This window comes from Rhamphochromis sp. 'chilingali', assembly GCF_963969265.1.
Source record: "Rhamphochromis sp. 'chilingali' genome assembly, chromosome: 2".
Classification (NCBI taxonomy): domain Eukaryota; kingdom Metazoa; phylum Chordata; class Actinopteri; order Cichliformes; family Cichlidae; genus Rhamphochromis; species Rhamphochromis sp. 'chilingali'.
In genome coordinates this window covers 7,251,615-7,267,747 of record NC_137930.1, presented here as the reverse complement: position 1 = coordinate 7,267,747, position 16,133 = coordinate 7,251,615, and the positions used below count along the sequence as shown (strand labels likewise).

The window sequence follows — 16,133 nt, the reverse complement described above, 5'->3', positions numbered from 1 at the left end:
AGTTAGCCAGCACAGAAAATTTAAGCAACTGCATGTAAGTAGGTTTACACATGGTTATGCTAATCTGACCAAACCAAAAGCTGCTTCTAACTGTATAATGTGGAGATGTATTGTGTCAATATTCTTTTTTTGTTTTTGTTCATTTTGCTTTTTTTTTTTGCTTTTTTTTTTTTTTTTTTTTTTTTTTTTGTGGCAAAAGCTTAGTTTCCATAAAAGATCTTTGTACTCTCATAACTATCTCTGCAACCCTTTCAATGAAAGACAACAAAGTCTGAAATGTTCACCATGTCCTGTATCCAGTATAACAGTTTATTTTCAGTATTGTGCCTCAGATTTGAAGAAGGAACTCGGCTTTTAAAAAACTGAACTCTTTATTACTAAGAGCCTTTTTTTAATTGGTAGCAGGAACACATGCTGATATTTTTCATATGTTTTCTTATTGCAAGGAATATATTAAGGGAACTTTTGCACAGTGATGTTTAAGATGAACACTTTAATCCTGTCAGCCATATGTTTGCACTGATGAGGTGCATGTGCCTTTAAAATGTGAACAAATCTGCACTGTGATGAAACTGATTAAATTAAATGAAACATTTAAATGCACTTTTTTTGTAGGTTTCCTTCTTAATGTGACGTTGTAGTGGGTTCAAGTCAATTTCCTTGGGGGGGGGGAAAGTGTACATTTTATAGTTGGCCTAGGTGGCCAGCTTTAATTCCCCTCCAAGATTATCAGGTAATTCCTAAAACCTGACAAAGTGTTTTGATCAGCTCGTCAAAGGTGTGTCAGGTAGAGTTACCTGTGCTTACACCAAGATTGACATTTGGCATAACTGAGCTCTGATTCTTTTCTTAGCCTGGCTACAGAGCTGAAAAGAAACCTGGGGCTATTCTCCCTTTACTTATGTTAGTTTCCTTTATCACTGATGAATAGTAAGATGTCTTAGTTTTGCAGAGGACTTTTTAAAAAGACTTTAACATTACACCTTAAATGCACATTTGTGAGTTATACAATTCAGTCAAGCATCTCTGATGCGTTGCCTTCTTTTGCACAGTGAAGATGGAACACCATTAGCAAGATAATTAACCTTTGAGATTTAAGTTCAGGTAGTGTTGTGTTAGCATGTGGCTTTGGAGATCATAATAGAAGAGGAATCAATTAAAGACTCTGGATTGAAAACTAATGAGACATGTTTCTAAAGACTGTAGTCTAAAACAAGACAACCACTAGAACCCTGCAGAGGACTGGACTATGAAGCTGCAGACCAAGAAAAACTTCACCACAGAGGAGACATCGTGAAGCCAGATGGAAGTATGCCAAATACAAACTGAGAAATATTATACATACTGGAAGCACATCCTTTGGTCAGATGAGAAAAAACTAGAGCTCTGACCTATTTTTTTGTTTTTTGTGAAATAATTTTGTTTCTGTATGCAAAGTAAAATAATTTAATCATCTGAAGAAAAAAAAAAAAAGGTCAGATCGTCTGCCAACATCACATTCCACAGAGGCTCCTGCCTGACCTCATCTGTCAACCTGTCATTCAGCATTGCAAACATGAAGGGACTCAGAGCCATCCCTGATATCTCTGTCATCTCACCCTGACTATGAACCCCTCTGTCACTCCTACTCCACACCTCATCTAACGAGCTTGAAAAGAAAGCAAAAAATGCAACATCATTCTTTAAAAAGATATGGATGGATGGGGGCTTTTCCATTGCTGAAAAAAACCCACTCAGGGTAGAAATGTTTCTTCATAGGATAAAGGTGATCAGATCCACACTCTCCTTTAAAAGGAGAGGTGAATCCAAATCACGACAACAAAATTGCCACACAGCATCCAGGAGCTCTGGATCTTCTTCCGGGAGGGGTTAGAGGTTCAAGTATTTCTTTTGTCACCTGTCTGTAAATCTGCTGATGACACAGTGTTTGATGTATTTTCACATTTTAAATACTCATATGTGCAGTTATGTCAATTTCCTTTGCAAACCAGCACTATAAAGTATCTCTTAGAATTCAAGGTTTTGATCATTTATTTAACTTCAGGAACAAAAGTTGATGAGCATTTTGTAGAAAATGCAACAGGTTTCACCAGCTAATTTTATAACAACAGTGATCTCCTCTCTCCTAACTTAAAATCCTTTTGAGGACATAAATAAAACAAATATTTGAAATCTGCTCATTCATTTTTCAAAAATCAAAAAGGTAGAAACTGGTAGCACATCTACTATCTACAGAGAAAATGGTTACGGACAGTTTAATCAGAGGTACTTGTACACAATCTTATCCTGCAGGGTCTGAATCTCTAACTTGACAGGGCATTTGTAAAAGTGTGACAGCAGTGACTCTGTATAGCCAATCAGGAAGTAAAACTTCTGTGGTGGTATCTTCTGTAGCATCACTGCGCACACATTCAGCAAATTGCCACGCCTTTTGATGACAATCTCATTGGCCAGGCACCCGTGGAACGTCCCAAACATGAACCTCCGAATGAAGACATCTTCTACAGTGCGTTCAGCTGCCCCATCCTCTCCTTTGAGGTTACCTATCAGCAAGAGAGAAAAAAAACTGGAGCTGTCGTGAAAGATTAAGAGGAATTTGGACTGAATTACACATTAGCTGCGGCTGATGGACAAAGATGTGCAAACGAAAAGATCACTGCCTCTTCAGCAAAATATTTATTAATAAGGCTCACAGTCACATTAGACAACATAAATCTTATTTTAAGTTTCTTTACCATGTTTAATATTATGTTTAGAGATATAGTTGAAAAGTTTAATATTTATCTTTAGGTCTTAATTTTGCTTAAATTATGCATTTTCTGTAATAAACTGCAAACACCATATGGAGACACTGAAAAGTATCAAAAGACAGAGCAGCGTTTGATGAAGTCTAAAAAGATTATAAAATGAAACCACTAGTTGCTGCTGTCTGGCTGTGGAGAGCACAATCATCATGACTCTATAAATTGTTCCCGACAGAAACAAGTGCACTGACGTGCAGCAGATAAAAGCTGTGTGCTCGGCCTCACTTCAATAATCTGAGACACTGAACTGGACCTGTCCTGTTCGTGCTGCAGTTTTGATGAGTGAAATTCTATTATTTTATTGCTCTGTTGTTTAGCATGTGTATGGTAATTAACAGACTAATACAATAAATTCTGGTTCCAAAAAGCCAACTGGGCTGCAAGCAAAATACTAACAGGGAGGCTTCAAAATGCACAGTGTAGAACCAACAGGTGATGTCACAGCGGCTACATCCATTGGTTTGCTTTATAGACCATCAAGTCAAAAAGAGTTTTGATAAGTCAAAAATCAGCTGTCTCTCCAGCAAGTCTCTCATCTCATGGTCAGACAGACCCAAACCTCATAGTTTGAGAACAGTTAGAGATGGTGGTTCTCGTTCTTCTACGCAGCCTAATCAGTTCTCCACTTGCTGCAAATTCTAGTTCAAGCTTCCAGCAAATCTCCACAGAAGAACAAGGACTGCTGATCTCCCCATTGTATCCAACTGCAGGATGAGAGACTAACTGGAGAGCCTCAGCAGTGGGTGAAGCACTGGGTCTTGCCAGCTTTTCTCTTTGAAGGTGCTTGATTGCTGTGGTTCTCTTGAACAGATAAAAATATTTAATCAAATGCTAAAATGAGTTTCGACTTGGAAAATGTGTTGGACACACTTTGAAAACATGGAAATGTTTCCCAGTATCAGTGTGTGGATGGCCTGTGCACAACACTTTAAGTCTGTGGCACAGGAGCATTCAAGCTAAAGTGCATAGTTTGGTTGGACTCAGTGATGATTGGTATGTTGTCTGAGAGCTATCCGCACCAATGACTGCTTCCATAAAAATCACTGAGTTAACTAATTCATGACCAAACATGTGAGAGGACAGTGTGCATAAAATCAAATGTGCCTAGCGAGAGCATATTCTCAATCTCAGTCATGCTTACTGGTGTGCTGTGACAGCCATCCTTTGCGGTGGCCAATGTGGTGAGGATGATGCGCTTGCTCATAGGTCACAGGTTTGTCTCCTTTCCCTACTCGGATACGAGCGGCTCGATTCTGTAAAAGAGAAAGACAAAAGAGCACATCTTGGGTATATTTGGAGAAAACACTATCAGACCCATTGAAAGTTAATCATCTATAACAACCTAACAGCCTTTGTAAAAGCAACAAAAAACCTCAAATTACTTTTTTTTTTTAAATGGTTGTGACCTCTGAACCACTCTGACTGTGGCTCCGGTAAAGTATCAGAATACTGTGAAAGTTAAAAAGATAAACACTATGTTAAACAGTTAGTGTTGCTGATACAACAGCCCTGAGAGGGTCAAGGCCGCTTACCTTGCAGCACGACACAGTAACATGGAGGCCCCTGCTTCCAGAGAAGCTGCACAATGAGCTGGACCAAGCTAAGGCGCTCTGCAAAACAGGTAATGTGGTGAGAGTGAAAACCAGTGAGTAAATATTGAATTGATGGTCAGAAATCATTTCAAAAGCAAAACGGTACATCTGGCTTCTCCCTTATTTCCCAATGGGGATGTCAAAGCATGTGGCTCAGCATGTTTGACTTAGCAAAGATAAGCTGGAAGTCCTTGCTGATGCAACACTCCTACTTAGCAGGAAGAAGTGTTGGGCAAGACAAGGCTTTGTAAAACACTGAAATGTCTGAAGCAATTGTGCTTGAATTGTAATACCTACTGACCACTCTGGCAGTCATTACATCTGCTAATGCTAGTCTGTGAAACAATCATGCATGCTAGCATTGGACAAACAAGAATACTTATTAAAACTAATAACTTATTACTACAAATAATTATAATCAAGACATCTTTTGGAGTATTATCCGTACAAACATTAATATTTGGATCATGACAGCAAGCTGTGACTGTAGTGAACAGTGGGTTTCAGCGAATTTTATTTTCTTCCTGTGTTAACATGCAGAGGCTGTTTCAGTTGCTTAATAATGTAGCGCAAAATATTTCAAACCAAGTTAAGAAAGGAAAATACAAGGAATGGAGATTTTCACTCAGGCCCTCAGGTCTAACATCAGTGTCTGATCTCATTAATGCTCTTCTTGATAAATGGACAATTATTTCCACAGACAGCCTCCTAAGTCTTGTAGGAAGCTGATTTTGCTGCAGAGGTGGAGCAACTCCCCACTAATGCTTATGGATTTAGCGTGGGATATCATGGAAGCTCCTGTGGGTGTAATGTGCAGGTGGCAAAACACTTTTGTCCATATAATGCATCTCTGCAACACAGTGCACAGATGTCTTGGACATAGTGTCAGAGATGTTGTATCGTTAAATCACAGCTAGTCTAAACTGTCTTGTGAATCATTCCTATTGCAAATTGTTTTAAAGTTGTGTAGTAACGAGTTGTTAAAAGGTATTTGTCGACATCTTAGTTGCCGTTCTTAGTATTCATAATACAGTTTCAGATATTTTGATAAGGCAAAAGGCTGTTATAGATGTTTCCATGTTTGATAATTCAGGTTCGTAGTGCCACAAACAAACACGTTTGGTTTCTGTGGTCATACAACGCAGTAGTAACAAAGTGACACAAACGTTTGTTACATGTCTGAAATTTTTGCTATTTATCATAGAAACCTAGGCAGCCAAGAGCAAGTTAGCTAACCCCTAGCTTAAAATTGTTTATATATATAAAGCCTTACCAAACGTAGCGCTAAATTAATGGGTGCACGCCGATAGCTACACGGTCAACAAGACTTCATGGAAATTAAGTAAATGTTACGGTTTAAAATGACTTTCTTACCAGCACCCTCACGTTTCCTATGCTGCTCAAGGACGCCGCCATGTTTTATTCAAATAATTAACTCGTGGTACTAAACTACAACACAGCAGTCACTCTGTTTATTACTGTATAAATAGCCGAAGGTTTACGAAAGCTCGGTAATAATTATAACACGTAAAAATAACAAAATTAACGTTTCTATACTGAACTTGAGCTGTATACTGGAACTGTTTTTTCCACAGGCAGTTTCCACAAGTTTCCACCGGACAACTATTAACCTGAACCAACCGGAAAGAGGGAAAATAAAAGTTTTAAGTTAAAGATGAGTGATATTTTAGAATCAGAATCAGAATCTTTATTGACATTGAACGAAAATTGTATGCAAACACACAGTTTAATTTACAGTTTAATTGCAAAGTTTTTCCTCACAACATGTTCTCGTACGAATTGTTTTTAAAGCAAGTTAAAATTCCTATTTTTAACAGATGCATTTTAAAATATAAATTTTGTTACCTAATACGTACTCTTTAGTTTTTTTTTAATTTAACCATAGTCGTTATTTTAATTATTAATGATTAATTTGCTTTAAACATTAATATTATTATTGTGTATAATATGCATTAGTACAAAAACTTTTCTTGCATACTTGAGTAATTTTATAGTTATTATTATGTTTCTGTTATGTATTAACTGTGCTTTATTTAAAAAGAGATTCTTTGAAACCATATACCCTATTTGAAAACATATGTCACTTTTCTTGCGATTATTTGTGTTCGTTTATACTTTTACTTTATTTGTAGTGGGTCCACACTGCAGTGGTTCGCCTAACAAGTGAAGGTAAGTCTAAAGTTGCTTAGCCTATCTGTGCTATTAAAGAATAAATACATAAATATAAGTCAAGAACTGAAAAGGGGGGGGGGGGGTCCTAAATGCGTGATTGTTTCAATTTATATGTATTAAAAAAAATAAATAAATACACAAAAACACTACAAATAGCCATAGCTTGTGGTTTTGTTTTGTTTGTTTTGATACCCGGTATCCGATATTTGTCAAAGACTGCACACTTATTTTGAAAACGTTGCACCGGAAGTATTTGTATTGTTCTGGAAAGAGGAAAGTAGTTGCTAAGTAGCGTTATCCTACTCGTCCCACTTGTTTCTTGGCAAACTGTCATTATTTTGGTGGGATAAGTATTGGCTGGAATCATTTGAAGACTTGTTGAGAGGAATAAAGATTGAAAGCTGCGATGGCGTCGCCGCTGGAGATGACAGAGATGTACGATAATGCTCTTCTGGGGATCCTGCAGCATGTTGGGAACATTCAGGACTTTCTGCAGGTCTATTTTGGGTTCTTGTACCGCAAGACGGACTTTTATCGCCTGCTGTCGAGTCCCAATGATAAGATGGGTTTCCCTCCAGGTGTGGCAGAGAAGATGGTGCTTAAGGTGAAATTTCTCAACATTTTAACCTGCTAAATGTAAATACCTTGGCAACACACATGACTAAGTGTACAGTTTATGCACATGCATATTATTTACAATCACAGGTTAAAAATGAAGCTGTTATAATGTTACGTACACTTTTGTGGTCCTCGAGTTTTTTACACTGCAGTGATTCGTCGATGAATTAACACCTACATAATACAAAATAACTCCTGTGCTTGGTGATAGCCTTGCTGTCTATATGAGCCACAGACCTATAGCAATACATTTGTTATTGTCCTAAGACTGGTGAAGGTTATATCCTAATCTAGAGTTGTCTGCCTCTCAAATGATGATAAGCGATAACCTTTAAATCTTTCCTCAGACATATAAGTCATTCGAGAAGCTGGCGGAGCACGACAGAGAGAGAGCAGTGAGCAATCTGAAGAAGAGAGAGGAGACTAGGTATGTTCCTCCTGCAGTTCAGGAGCTGGAGGTTGCCTCTGAGCCTTGTGATGAAACCAAGCAGCAGAGTACAGAGGCGGTGCAGATGGAGAACTCCCCCTCACGTTCTGGGGATGTTTCAGCTCCAGCAGCCTCAGGCACATCCGTCTGCTCTCAGCAGGATAGCAGCAGCAGTCCAGCAATTTGTGGAGATCAGGCAGCTGCAGCCAACTCGAAATCCAAAGCAGGGTGAGTAGCTACTAGCGTTTTTTAACCTTTGAAGCATCTGTTGTTTTAAATATGGTCCAACATAAACATTACTCTGCACATTACAGTGTTTCAGTAAATGCACTTGTCAAGGTCAATTTTAGGCCTTAAAATGACTTTGTGACAGGATGCAGACTTTGGTGAAGGTTAGTTGCAGCGCTAACGCAGAGAGACAGACAACCACTGCACTAACATTCACACCTAAAGGCAATTTAGAATCACTAGTTAACCTAACCCTGCCCCTGTCTCTGGGCTGTGGGAGGAAGCCAGAGTACCTGGAGAGAACCCAGGCAGAAACAAGGAGAACATGGAAAATATTTATATTTATAAACTAAGACAGAAAATGTTCACTGCTAACCAACTTAGTTCTGCTGTACTTTGCTGTACTATATTGCCAGAAGTATTCACTCACCCATCTAAATAATTGAATTCAGGTACTCCAATCGCTTCCATGGCGACCAGTGTATAAAGTTAAGCACCTATGCATGCAGACTGCTTCTACAAACATTTAGGAGCTCAGTGAATTCCAGCATGGTTCCATGATAGGATGTCTCCTCTTCAACAAGTCCAGTTGTGAATTTTCATCCCTACTAAATATTCCACTGTCAACTGTTAGTGATATTATAACAAAGTGGAAGCAATTGGAAATGACAGTAACTCAGCCACAAAGTGGTAGGCCATGTAAAATCACAGGAACAGGGATCAGCAGATGCTGAGGTGCATAGTGTGCTGAGGTGGAGTCAATCGCTGCAGAACTCGAAACTTTACGTGACCTTCAGTTTAGCTCAAGAACAGTGCATAAACACACTCCTAAATCTTGTGTTATAGCTGCAAAGGATGGACCAATATCATACTCATACATATGAAGGGTGACAAGTGAATATTTCTGGAAATATAATGTATAACCACTCTGCACTGTGTGCGAGCAATGCTATGTGCAGACTAAAGTGCCTCAAATGTCAGCAATTTTGAAAAAGACAGAGGAGAAGGAATACGTGCCTCGATATTGGATGAAGTGATGTGTATAGGATATGGAATGGACAACTGTGTGATGTACTATACAGTGGAGCAAAAAAGTATTTAGTCAGCCACCGATTGTGCAAGTTCCCCCACTTAAAATGATGACAGAGGTCAGTAATTTGCACCAGAGGTACACTTCAACTGTGAGAGACAGAATGTGAAAAAAAAATCCATGAATCCACATGGTAGGATTTGTAAAGAATTTATCCGTAAATCAGGGTGGCAAATAAGTATTTGGTCACCTCAAACAAGGAAAATCTCTGGCTCTCACAGACCTGTAACGTCTTCTGTAAGAAGCTTTTCTGTCCCCCACTCGTTACCTGTATGAATGGCACCTGTTTGAACTCATCATCTGTATAAAAGACACCTGTCCACAGCCTCAAACAGTCAGACTCCAAACTCCGCCATGGCCAAGACCAAAGAGCTTTCGAAGGACACCAGGAAAAGTATTGTAGACCTGCACCAGACTGGGAAGAGTGAATCTACAATAGGCAAGCAGCTTGGTGTGAAAAAATCAACTGTGGGAGCAATCATCAGAAAATGGAAGACATACAAGACCACTGATAATCTCCCTCGATCTGGGGCTCCACGCAAGATCTCATCCCGTGGGGTCAAAATGATCATGAGAACGGTGAGCAAAGATCCCAGAACCACACGGGGGGACCTGGTGAATGACCTGCAGAGAGCTGGGACCAAAGTAACAAAGGTCACCATCAGTAACACACTACAACGGCAGGGAATCAAATCCCGCAGTGCCAGACGTGTTCCGCTGCTGAAGCCAGTGCATGTCCAGGCCCGTCTGAAGTTTGCCAGAGAGCACATGGATGATACAGCAGAGGATTGGGAGAATGTCATGTGGTCAGATGAAACCAAAGTAGAACTTTTTGGTATAAACTCAACTCGTCGTGTTTGGAGGAAGAAGAATACTGAGTTGCATCCCAAGAACACCATACCTACTGTGAAGCATGGGGGTGGAAACATCATGCTATGGGGCTGTTTTTCTGCCGAGGGGACAGGACGACTGATCCGTGTTAAGGACAGAATGAATGGGGCCATGTATCGTGAGATTTTGAGCCAAAACCTCCTTCCATCAGTGAGAACTTTGAAGATGAAACGAGGCTGGGTCTTCCAACATGACAATGATCCAAAATACACCGCCCGGGCAACAAAGGAGTGGCTCCGTAAGAAGCATTTGAAAGTCCTGGAGTGGCCTAGCCAGTCTCCAGACCTCAACCCCATAGAAAATCTGTGGCGGGAGTTGAAAGTCCGTGTTGCTCGGCGACAGTCCCAAAACATCACTGCTCTCGAGAAGATCTGCATGGAGGAATGGGCCAAAATACCAGCTACTGTGTGTGCAAACCTGGTAAAGACCTATAGTAAACGTTTGACCTCTGTTATTGCCAACAAAGGTTATGTTACAAAGTATTGAGTTGTATTTTTGTTATTGACCAAATACTTATTTTCCACCCTGATTTACGAATAAATTCTTTACAAATCCTACCATGTGGATTCATGGATTTTTTTTTTTCACATTCTGTCTCTCACAGTTGAAGTGTACCTCTGGTGCAAATTACTGACCTCTGTCATCATTTTAGGTGGGGGAACTTGCACAATCGGTGGCTGACTAAATACTTTTTTGCCCCACTGTATGAAAACAGTGAGATGGGAAAACAGAAAAAACATGTGTGAACTCTCTATTGTATTTGGAAAGTTTAGTGACTACATGTACTAGACTTGAGGCCTAGCAGAAAGCCATTAGCCGCAGCTTCCTGTGTAGCCACAAGACTCCAAAATATTTTAACTCCTCCATTTGTGGCAGCAACTTGTACACAACCTGTAGGGGCTACTCTACCCTTTTCTAGTCAAGGGCTGTGGCCTTGGACTTCAAGTTGCTAAATTTCATCCCATCCACTTCATACTTGGACTGGAAGCTGGTTCATTGCGACCTTAAGGTCATCTTGATGAAATCAACAGAAAGACAGCTTTCAAAAGAAGTAGAAGTAGTGACAACAAGTGACACTGGATCTCAGCCTCTGCTTCACTCTTAGGTGGAATCTTCCTGTGAAATTATAGTTTGAAGGTGTTTATTTTTTGTTTGTTTTGTTTTCGGGGAGACAACAAAACTAAAATTGCTATTTTGGATTTGTTAGACTTGTATTAAATTTATTAAATTAAATTTTGTATGGGTGTGCAGGGTTTCCACCAGCTTAACAGTGGTTCTTACTTAACTTTGGTAGCTTCAAAACATTTTAAATAATGAGGCTTTGCACTAACGAATGATTTCTAATTTGATTCTGAAATGGCTCATGCATTTCAAAATGTAGTGTCAGTATTTAAGACGTTTATATAAAAATTGTGTTTGAATTTTGTGTTTTAGACGTCAAGAAAACTTCCAGTCCAATCCCGACAGTTACAATGGGGCAGTGAGGGAAAATTACAGCTGGTCTCAGGATTACATGGATGTGGAGGTCCGCGTGTTTGTGCCCAAGACGGTTGTTAAAGGCAGACAGGTGAATGCAGGTCTATTTAACTATGTGAGACACCAGTAATACTTTTTTATAACACTTTACTTATTGTAACTGTGTTCACGGCCCACAGGTCAGTGTTAGTCTGCAGACCAGTGGCGTGAGAGTATGTGTGAGGGATGGAGCCGAAGACAAGACACTGATGGAGGGTGAATTCACTTACAAGATCAACACTGAAAACTCTCTGTGGAGTCTGGAACCTGGACACTGTGTGGTTGTGAGTACACATAAGCATTATCTAATTTTTGTAATAACAACAAGAACACTCCTGAAGAAAATGTGGCAATGAGTGCACCTTCTGCTATTTGAGTTATCAGAATATGAACTAACAAGAGGGATTAACACCTATCAGGAGCTAACATCTGGTTTTATGGTAGTAAAAAGAAGAAAGGTGGTCACTGGCACTGGCTTGACTGGCCTGACTACTGGCTCATAAGAGGCTGTCATAGCTGTTCCAGAACCAGAACTTGCTTCAAAGCTGATCAGCGAAATCTTAAAATCAATTGTAAAACACGAAGCCAAGCCAGGAGAGAGGAGGCGAGAGTGGCGAAGAAGGAATTGCACTAATGTAGTAAGGAGAAATTAAAGATTGACTTTTCCATTTCAGAGTTTGAAAGCTCCGATTTAATTTGGAAAATTCAATTCTCTATGAATAAAAAGTAAAACAGGAGCTACAGGCCAACCTTTCTGTACACCGAAGGTGACAAGGGCTGTAGATGATGAATAATGTGGTGATCGAAGACAAAAATCAAATTTTGTTCATGTTAATGACTATTAAATTGCTTATCTTTGTGTAAGATATTGTTCTTTCCCTGTGGGGATATTAAGTTAATGTCATGTACAGGAACACTAGACTCTACAGAGACTCTGCATATCATAATGAGATGTTTTCATTTAATGTTTAGTTTAGAAAGAGTTAATGCTCTCTAGTGCTTGGAATAACAGGATAAGTGTAAAAATGAGTTCTGCTCTCAAAAAAGTAATTTTATCAAAAGCCAGTGTTGGCTTTTCAAAGATTGTCTAACATATTTGAATTGAACATCCTGTCTCTGAATTACAGTTGTCACTGAACAAGACATCAGAGGTTTGGTGGAATGCGGTGCTCAAAGGCGAAAAGGAGATTGATATAAACCAAATTAACCGTGAGCGTTCCATGGCAACAGTGGATGAGGAGGAGCATGCTGTTCTGGACAGGCTCACATTTGACTACCACCAGAAGCTGCAGGGAAAGCCACAAAGTCACGAATTGGTAAGGAGCAAATTAAAAAATAACACAAACTATTCATTACACACACACACAGGCTATATCTATATTATCTATATTATTTCTGTAAAATAAAAACGTTTATCTTATAATTCGGCTTAAATGATATTCAGTTATTGAGTCAAGTCCTTAAAACCTATTCTGACAAATATAGTTGGAAGTCACTGCTGTAGTGCACCTAGATTGTGTGTGAATTGTGAGGATGTTTGTTAGCATGAAAGATACATACGTAACATATCTGTGTCCATGTTTCTTTGCAGAAAGTGCATGAGATGCTGAAGAAGGGATGGGATGCTGAAGGGTCACCTTTCAAAGGGCAGGACTTTGACCCATCTATGTTTGACATCCCACCGAGTGCCGTGCAGTTCTGACATGCCACAAAACCTCAGCCAAACATGAACTGAAGCATCTCCATTTAAAGAGCTCATGGCAGCAGAGGCAACACTTATTAACACCTTTGAAATGCTGGAATGATGGAAGTTTGTCCCTAATAAAAGAAGCTGCAAATTTTGCAAATTTGTTGAGATTGGTGGGAAGGGAATATTTCCGTATTCTGACAGGGATGAGTCATTAAATTGAAGCTGATATGTACTATTGTACACTGTTTGACTCTTGATTCAACTCTGCAGTCCCTATGTGTTATCTGCCCTACTGATTCTGTTTTTATTTCAAACTGTGATGATTACCTGCTGGTTCGGCTTCCTTGCTCTGCTGTTAATGACTACACAAAACAAAAAAAAACAAGAATAAAAAAAACATCTAACAATTTACAAATAAATATGAAAAAGGGTTTTCTGAACTCCTCGAGTCCACGCCAATCTTTGGATAAGATTATTTTTTATATATATATATATATATATATATATATATATATACAGTACACATCAAAATCATACAGTGTTGTTAAAATACATCATACGTTTTAGTTTTATTACATTTAACTTACATATGTGAAAGCATAATCATAACTATTATAATCTTTAAAATAAATGTCAAATAAAATCAGACAGCTTCATTTAAACTTAACTTATTTAAATGATTTAACTACTACTTCAGTAGGTAGGACTGCCTTGGATTTTAAACCCTGATGGTGGTGATGAAGATGAGCAACGTGGGAGATGTTGAGAAGGTGGATTGTGCGCAGGAGTCTGAAGGGGACAGTGAGCAGTGAGAGTTAAAATAAGTGCCATGGAGGCTGATTGGTTTAAAGATGGCGGCAGAAAGACGATTGGACTAGATTCTAGTCCAATCGTCTTTCTGACTAGTTCTAGTCACTAGAACAATGGTAAATGGCCTGTATTTATACAGTGTGTGAATGTGTGTGTGAATGGGTGGATGACTGGATATGTAAAGCGCTTTGGGGTTCTTAGGGACTAGTAAAGCGCTGTATAAATACAGGCCATTTACCATTTAGAACAATGACATCAGCATTGCTTTTCACAGCATGGGGAAAGTGGAAGTGTTGAAAAGCAAAGACTAGCAGACAGTGTGATTACAGATGTATTGAACGTGCACATTAAGCTTAGGAATGCATTACTTTAACTTGAGTCTTAAAGGTTCATAGGCTCATAATAACATATACAGATATTAAGGCATTTTATCTTACTGATGTTTCAGTTTTCTGAAATTACTGACCAGGGTTACCTGAGATAGCTAACGTTAATACATGACTTCAACTGATATCTATACCTGCAACGTAGACATCAACTGTGTGATGCTATCATGTCAACATGGACTAAAATCTCTGAGGATTGCTTCCAGCATGTTCAGTCTATGATGAAGAGTTAAGGCTGCTCTCCAGGCAAAATGTGGTCCAAACTGGTACTAGCACGCTGCATCTGTAAAGTATACTAATGTTGTGGCCAGCTTCAGCTGGAGGTGATTTTACCTGTTCTGTACAATACTGTGCAGCAAAAGTCTTAAGCCACCCCCTATTTCTTTACATTTTGATAGAACGGTGGGAAATAGCTGCAGCAATTTATTGAAATGAGTAAATATATGTGGATATATATTAAATAGGGGGAAAAACAGAGTTTTTAGAATTCTGATGTGCTTGAAAATCAATATTTAGTATGATCATCTTTTTTTCAATTCTCTCTGCATGGCACATCAAAATCTGACAGTACTTTTCTGTGTTCAAAATTCTATTAATTTTGACAAAATCTCCAACACCACCGGTTGATATGAAGCCCAAAGAGGCTGAAAGAGTCTCCACTGTGTTATACAGAGTACTCAGTGTTATACCTCTCTCCTGACCTTCATACATAATCTGTATGTATTATTGTTAGGTCTGCTCTGAGCACCTTGAGGCAACTGTTGTTGTGATTTGGCACTGTATAAATAAAATTAAAATTTAATTGAATAATAATTCAGATTATATATATATATATATATATATATATATATATATATATATATATATATATATATATATATATATATATATACATTAGTTCCTAATTACTCAGGAAACGTCAGTGTTGTTTTAATGCATTGGCTCCATATACTTTCATACATCATCTTGTATACAGCTGGATAATCCGTAAGTATCATATACATCACACTCATTTTCAGTTATCTGTCTTTTTACTGTGTAAATGGAAATAATACGGTTATAATATCTTGAAGAGAAGAATAGAATATGAAACCTACAAAGCAAAATGTAATAAGCCTTAATAGTATTTTCTCAGCTTAAGGCAAGAGTCGATACTTGATCTGCCTAATGAACCCAGACCACAGCTAGTTTAGTGAATTTTTCCTCTCCCCATTTTTTAAAGACACCATTTGATATTTTGGGCTTTCTTGTTTCACTTATGGCAGTATAATTGATATAAATAGTGTCAACAGTATTTCCATTGGTTGCTTTAAGAGTAAAGTTGAGAGTAGTCCTCTGTACCCACCCACAAATGATTATTTTGTCTGTCCCTGAGTTTTAATTTAACATTCCTCTGGTTGTTTCACTACTACTCTTCCTGTGTATATCAGAGAGCCTTATGTGTTAATCTTACATATTATACAAGCTATGAAGCTCTAGCTTCATTAGCATATTTGACATGAGAATAAAAAAAAAAAAACAATTCCTCGCAACCGCTACCATCTCCTCCACCACCACATGATTACGCAGCCAGTCAGTGTTGAATCTAGTCTTTCTTAGCTCAACATTTGTACAGAATTCATGTTACTACCATACTTGATGTGATTTAAATTTGGCAGAAGAGGACAAATATAGAAACATTAGCTGGAAATTGTCTTTCAAGATAGCAATTAAAAATAATTATGCAAATATGGTCGGAATGTATAACAACAGTAAGACTTATGCAACCTTGTAAAAGTTTTCATTTAATTAAAAAAACACCTCTGAAATAAACGGTATGGAGTAGAAAGTGCAATGTTTGGACTTTGAGGCAGAAGCAGAAAGCCATATAACACGGACATACTAATTTC

At 38.5% G+C, this 16,133-nt stretch overlaps 2 protein-coding genes across 2 annotated transcripts; one reads left to right on the top strand and one right to left on the bottom strand.

The window, feature by feature from the left end:
* Positions 1-142: 142 nt before the first annotated feature.
* On the bottom strand, positions 143-6,016 carry mrps24 (mitochondrial ribosomal protein S24). The gene is made up of 4 exons (XM_080875480.1): positions 5,771-6,016; positions 4,337-4,414; positions 3,946-4,057; positions 143-2,543 (listed from the first exon to the last, which is right to left on the bottom strand). Exons 1-4 carry the CDS (start codon positions 5,810-5,812, stop codon positions 2,260-2,262), a joined length of 516 nt encoding a protein of 171 aa, XP_080731606.1. The 5' UTR covers positions 5,813-6,016; the 3' UTR covers positions 143-2,259.
* Positions 6,017-6,836: 820 nt separating this feature from the next.
* Positions 6,837-13,487, top strand: nudcd3 (NudC domain containing 3). Its single transcript, XM_080874046.1, has 6 exons — positions 6,837-7,193; positions 7,555-7,862; positions 11,278-11,410; positions 11,499-11,642; positions 12,486-12,674; positions 12,950-13,487. Exons 1-6 carry the CDS (start codon positions 6,996-6,998, stop codon positions 13,058-13,060), a joined length of 1,083 nt encoding a protein of 360 aa, XP_080730172.1. The 5' UTR covers positions 6,837-6,995; the 3' UTR covers positions 13,061-13,487.
* Positions 13,488-16,133: the final 2,646 nt, after the last annotated feature.